Source organism: Malaclemys terrapin, chromosome 23 (assembly GCF_027887155.1).
Source record: "Malaclemys terrapin pileata isolate rMalTer1 chromosome 23, rMalTer1.hap1, whole genome shotgun sequence".
Taxonomy (NCBI): domain Eukaryota; kingdom Metazoa; phylum Chordata; order Testudines; family Emydidae; genus Malaclemys; species Malaclemys terrapin.
Genome location: NC_071527.1, coordinates 5,799,438 through 5,805,437, shown reverse-complemented (window position 1 = coordinate 5,805,437; position 6,000 = coordinate 5,799,438). Strand labels below are relative to the sequence as shown.

The window sequence follows — 6,000 nt, the reverse complement described above, 5'->3', positions numbered from 1 at the left end:
AGGATCCCCAAATTATTGTATTTTTAAAACCTCAGGAATTTTAAGCCAATTGCCTGGTTTTGGGAGGGCTGGACTCTTGATGCTTGAATGGTTGGGGTTGGCCACACTGACAGAGTGACTCCAGATTCACACTGCTACACAATTGATTGCCTTTTCTTAAAACGGGGTTCACTCACTTCACTCTGTCCCCCTGGAACAGAGAGAGACTGAGCCCAAAAGTGAATAATTGATGTGCTTAGATACCATACCATGATTATGATATATGACTTAGGCTAGCTAGATAGGAGGGGGCGCATGAGGATAGATTGATAGCAAGTCATCCAGTAGGTGGCTCTGTGGGCCAATCAGTAAGGGAATGAACAGAAGGAAGAAAAGAGAAATCACCCCGACAGGATAAAATTGCATCCTAAACCAGATGCTAATCTGAACGGCCACAGTGAATATCTGGAGTGACTCCAGATTTACACCTGTGTACATGGGAATATAATAAGGCCCCCACCAGGAAGGCGTTCAGACCCTTAGGAGGTTATGTTTGCCCCAACCACAAGAGCTAGAAACTCTGAAAAATTAAAAATGGAAATTGTCATAGATTCCCATGACTCCAGGAGCTGGAGACTTGGAGCTATGGATGGACAGCACCTAGTGCAGGGAGGATCTGGTCTCGGCGAGGGGTGCACCTGGAGTAGCAACAATATCAAACTGTAGACACTCAGCTCAACGTTAAGCAAGTCTTTATTTTATTTATTGCACTTCAATATTAGACCAAAAATAAACCGTTTCTTTTCTTCCACTGCCAGGCACTAGGGCTTTTAGCAGCCGGGCCCCAGGGGGGCATCCCTTTGCTGATATGCTCCGAGTGGGGATAGGGGATAGTTTATTTTTTTCTGTACATTTATATTTTTCAGAAAAGTGCAAAGTCTTGTTGCTCTTTTTAAAAACAAACAAACAAAGAACAGAACCGCGGGGCCAGGAGCCGAGGCACGGCACAGCTCCCCCTCTCCCTGCAGATGTTCTGAGCTCGGCAAAGAACCAAACACAAACTATAAAGTGTTCCCTTCTGGTGTGCTAGTTCCCTCTCCCCGCGGACCTTCAGTATCTGATATGTATCGAAATGCAAAGCCGGGGAGCTTTGGCCCCACTTTTGGTCCCCGGACTTGTATCCATCTTATAACAGTCTAAAGTGCCACCTCCCCCACAAAACCAGAGCCATTCTCTTCTGCAGTGGGGGAGTTGTCTAATGGCTGGGGTGGGGGGAATGGGATTTAGGACGTTTGGGTTGTAATTGTGGCTCTGAGAGGGGAGTGGGGTCTACTGGTTAGACCATGGAGTGGGGAATGGGAGCCAGTATTCCTGGCTTGGGGATGGGGTCTAGTGGTTAGAGCAGGGCAGGGCTGAATGGGAGCAAAACAAAATGGAGCCATTTGTTTCTTTAATGGAAGTGTGCTTGCACTCAAGATCTGCCTCCTTCAACCTCTCCCCTCTGAGAGACAGCACGCCCCTCAGGTAGCACATCCCACCCCTGCCCGGCCGAGCCATCGCACGTCAGCCTTTTCCAAAAACTCCCTGGAAGCCCTGATGGCGTGAGACGTTTTTTAAAAAATACCAGCCAGGAAAAAGCACAGCATTGACTTTAGTGAGTCTCTCCTGATTTACCCCATCCTACGTCTGGCCTCAGGTCGGGATTTGGGGACCGGACGAATGCTCCTACCATCCCTGACGAAAAGGCTCCTTGCATATCACTTCCTGATCCAGTCTATCCTATACCATCCACAGAGCACAGGTCCACAAGCCAGCTGTGCTGTTTTCTCCATAGGAGAGGGCTGGTACGAATGGAGAGTGGAGACGGAGCGGAATGGGATAAAACAATATGCACCCTAAGAAGGAACTAGATGGTCAAATGAAACATGAATGGGGTGTGCCGTCCCGCCGAGATCTACCGATGCGCTGTATGTACAACATATCCAGGTTCTTATATACAGACTAGAACCTCAACACAATACAGAGAGAGAGTTCTATACACATATATACACTGTGTCTGTGTTGGTGCGGTCAGTTCGGACGCATGTTCGCTTCGCTCTCCAGGCCTTGCTGTGCTGCACAGAGTGCCGTGCGGGAGGTGTGCTCTCTCCTCCTGAACCCGATCGCCCCGGGTTGGGGGACGTGCGCTGGCAGAGCCCGGCTCCAACAGGCCACGTGCTGCCCGGCAGCGCCAGAGCCCTCCTTCCTCATCTTCGAAAGAGCTAAATGCAGCCCGAGGCGCTGGGTCCGGTGACTGTTCTTGATCCTTCTCCCCCATAGGCTTGGAGGGCGGGCATCTCCGGTGGGCTTAAGGATCGATCCGGAAGGCCAGGAGCTTCTCCGAGTGCTGGTTGTTGAGGGTCCGCAGGTCAGGAAGGCGCAGGAGGAGTTTGGGGAAGAGGGTGGAGTCATCGGGGTGCTTCTTTGTCACCAGAGTCCGCAGGGCCCGGATGAGGGTCTCCTGAAGGATTTCCACGGCATCCACGTCTGAGATGCCAGAGCGATCTATGAACCAGATGAGCCATGACATTAATACCCAACCTGCTCCAAAAAAAACCAACCAGTCCCCGCTGCAGGGGAATCTCCCCCCGTGATGGTAGTATGGGGCGTATGACACACACAACAGCTCACAAACTGCGAGGGGAAGCTTCCTAATGCTCAGATCTCAGCCTGGGGAAGAGTCTCCAGAGGGAAGGGATGGGATGTTTAAAACCAGGCTGGACAAAGTGGTGCCCAGTTAGGTCTTTCCCCACCTCTAACACCGACAGGCGGCAATCCTCCTGTCAAAACACTAGGAAAAGGCTCCCCTGTAAAGCTCTAGCCAAGGGAGCTGCCACAGTCAGTCCTGTTCACTGGGGGGGTCTGGAAGGTCCCAGGCAGGCTGAGCTCCATGTGCGTCAGCATGCTGCATGCCCTGGGGCGTGGGATCCCTGAGGGGCATGGGGGACTCCCACTCTGTCACTGTCCTTGCCCCCAGGGCCAAGCATAGAGAACAGGCAGGAGAGCATTTAGCAGCCTGCCTAGTGCAGAACACCTGGCCCGAAACACCAGGGATGGGCTTTGCAGGGGGATTGGAGCTGACGTCACCTGCATGGCTCACGGCTGTGGCTGGGCCGGCCTTCTCCCCACCATGGTCTGCAGAGAGACAGAGCCGGCCTCAGAGATCCCCCCGCTGGCCCCGGGGCGCGCACCCACCTGCCGAGACAAGGACGACGGCCATGAAGAGCGCCATCTCCTGGGCATCCAGCCCGAGGGAGCCGAGCTTCTCGCTGAACTCGAACATGGCGTCCAGCAGGCAGCCCATGCCCATGGAGCGCAGGCTGCAGAGCGAGTAGGTCTCGCCGCTCAGGAACGTCACCACCTTCTCCTTGGGGTTGAAGAGGGAGGAGAACCGCACCATCAGCACCTGCGGGAGGGGAGGAGAAGGTCAGAGCTGAGCCTGCAGGGGGCGCTCTGACACAAGCGCCGGGAGGCATCCAGATAATGTCCCCCTCTAGTGGCCAGACAGTGTACAGGGTTTAGGAGTCTGGGGGTATCAGATGAGTTACATAATTATAAACTCAGGTTGCCTGTGATAATAGGGGACTGGACTCATTGACCCAGGAAACCTTTCCCGTCCTATGTTCCTATGACTAGCTATTATCTTTGGAAAGTCATGGGAGACGGGAGAGATTCCAGAAGACTGGAAAAGGGCAAATATAGTGCCCATCTATAAAAAGGGAAATAAAAACAACCCAGGTAACTACAGACCAGTTAGTTTAACTTCTGTGCCAGGGAAGATAATGGAGCAAGTAATTAAGGAAATCGTCTGCCAACACTTGGAAGGTGGTAAGGTGATAGGGAATAGCCAGCATGGATTTGTGAAGAACAAATCATGTCAAACCAATCTGATAGCTTTCTTTGATAGGATAACGAGCCTTGTGGATAAGGGTGAAGCGGTGGATGTGGTATACCTAGACTTTAGTAAGGCATTTGATACGGTCTCGCATGATATTCTTATCGATAAACTAGGCAAATACAAATTAGATGGGGCTACTATAAGGTGGGTGCATAACTGGCTGGATAATCGTACTCAGAGAGTTGTTATTAATGGTTCCCAATCCTGCTGGAAAGGTGTAACGAGTGGGGTACCGCAGGGGTCTGTTTTGGGACCGGCTCTGTTCAATATCTTCATCAACGACTTAGATATTGGCATAGAAAGTACGCTTATTAAGTTTGCGGATGATACCAAACTGGGAGGGATTGCAACTACTTTGGAGGACAGGGTCATAATTCAAAATGATCTGGACAAATTGGAGAAATGGTCTGAGTTAAACAGGATGAAGTTTAACAAAGACAAATGCAAAGTGCTCCACTTAGGAAGGAAAAATCAATTTCACACATACAGAATGGGAAAAGACTGTCTAGGAAGGAGTACGGCAGAAAGGGATCTAGGGGTTATAGTGGACCACAAGCTAAATATGAGTCAACAGTGTGATGCTGTTGCAAAAAAAGCAAACATGATTCTGGGATGCATTAACAGGTGTGTTGTGAGCAAGACACGAGAAGTCATTCTTCCGCTCTACTCTGCTCTGGTTAGGCCTCAGCTGGAGTATTGTGTCCAGTTCTGGGCGCCGCATTTTAAAAAAGATGTGGAGAAACTGGAAAGGGTCCAAAGAAGAGCAACAAGAATGATTAAAGGTCTTGAGAACATGACCTATGAAGGAAGGCTGAAAGAATTGGGTTTGTTTAGTTTGGAAAAGAGAAGACTGAGAGGGGACATGATAGCAGTTTTCAGGTATATAAAAGGGTGTCATAAGGAGGAGGGAGAGAACTTGTTCACCTTAGCCTCTAAGGATAGAACCAGAAACAATGGGTTTAAACTGCAGCAAGGGAGGTCTAGATTGGACATTAGGAAAAAGTTCCTAACTGTCAGGGTGGTTAAACACTGGAACAAATTGCCTAGGGAGGTTGTGGAATCTCCGTCTCTGGAGATATTTAAGAGTAGGTTAGATAAATGTCTATTAGGGATGGTCTAGGCAGTATTTGGTCCTGCCATGCGGGCAGGGGACTGGACTCGATGACCTCTCGAGGTCCCTTCCAGTCCTAGAATCTATGAATCTATGACTCTTAGCTCAGGCAATGATAATCAGAATAGTACTTAGCCCTTACCTAGAGCGCGTCATCAGTAGATCTCAAAGCAAGTCAGGAGCCTTATCTCCATCGTACAGATGGGAAAACTGAGGCACGGGGAGGGGAAACAGCCGGTCCTAAGCCCCAGTTCAGTGCTCTAGCCACTAGGTCTTTAGATGCACAGGTACTGGATTCAATCCCCGACCCTGCTCTGGAGTAACTTCCTCCCTCTTGGTTCCCAGTGGGAGTCGAGGGTGCTGCACAAGTGGGGGCCTGGGTGGAAAACTCAATAGCCCTGGGGCTTGGGATGAGGGTGATCCATGGTAGTAGTGTGGGTCTAGTGCCTGGGCCATGTACATGCAGGCTACTGAAGTTTTATCTCAAGCTGTTTGGGCACGCATGTCCTGGGTTGGATCCCCACAGACAAACTCACAAAGGGAACTCTGGAGCCGCTAGGACAGCAGTTTATCCCCCACCTGATGTTTCACACAGAATCTGTGCCCAGCATGTCATGGCCACTTAGACAGCAGGGGCAGAACCTGGCTGAATCCTCCTGCTGCAAAAGCCCGGAGCTAGAGGAGAATCTCCCATGGCTGTTAGCAGTATGGGGACTATGACACACAGGCCGGTAGTTCTGATTCCAGGCGGTAAGGGGCACGCACACGCAAAAAGAGGGCTTGCTCCCTCCAGCAGAGAGCAGCAGGGACACACACATACATTCCAAGGCCAGAAGGGACCATTGTGATCATCTAGTCTGACCTCCTGGATAATCCAGGCCCGAGAACTTCCCCCAAATAATTACTAGGGCAGATCTTTTAGAGAAACATCCAGTCTTGATTTTAAAATTGCCAGTGATGGAGAATCCACCAC

The 6,000-nt window shown here is 50.6% G+C and overlaps 1 protein-coding gene across 1 annotated transcript in view; it reads right to left on the bottom strand.

The window, feature by feature from the left end:
* Nucleotides 1-714: 714 nt before the first annotated feature.
* LOC128828288 (nuclear receptor subfamily 1 group D member 1-like) overlaps nucleotides 715-6,000 on the bottom strand; it is a 29,752-nt gene continuing 24,466 nt past the window's right edge. The window contains exons 7-8 of the mRNA XM_054012817.1: nucleotides 3,214-3,424; nucleotides 715-2,523 (exon numbers count right to left, since the gene is read on the bottom strand). Coding sequence (XP_053868792.1) covers nucleotides 2,327-2,523; nucleotides 3,214-3,424 — 408 coding nt within the window. The 3' untranslated portion in view covers nucleotides 715-2,326. The remainder of the gene's footprint in view (nucleotides 2,524-3,213; nucleotides 3,425-6,000) is intronic.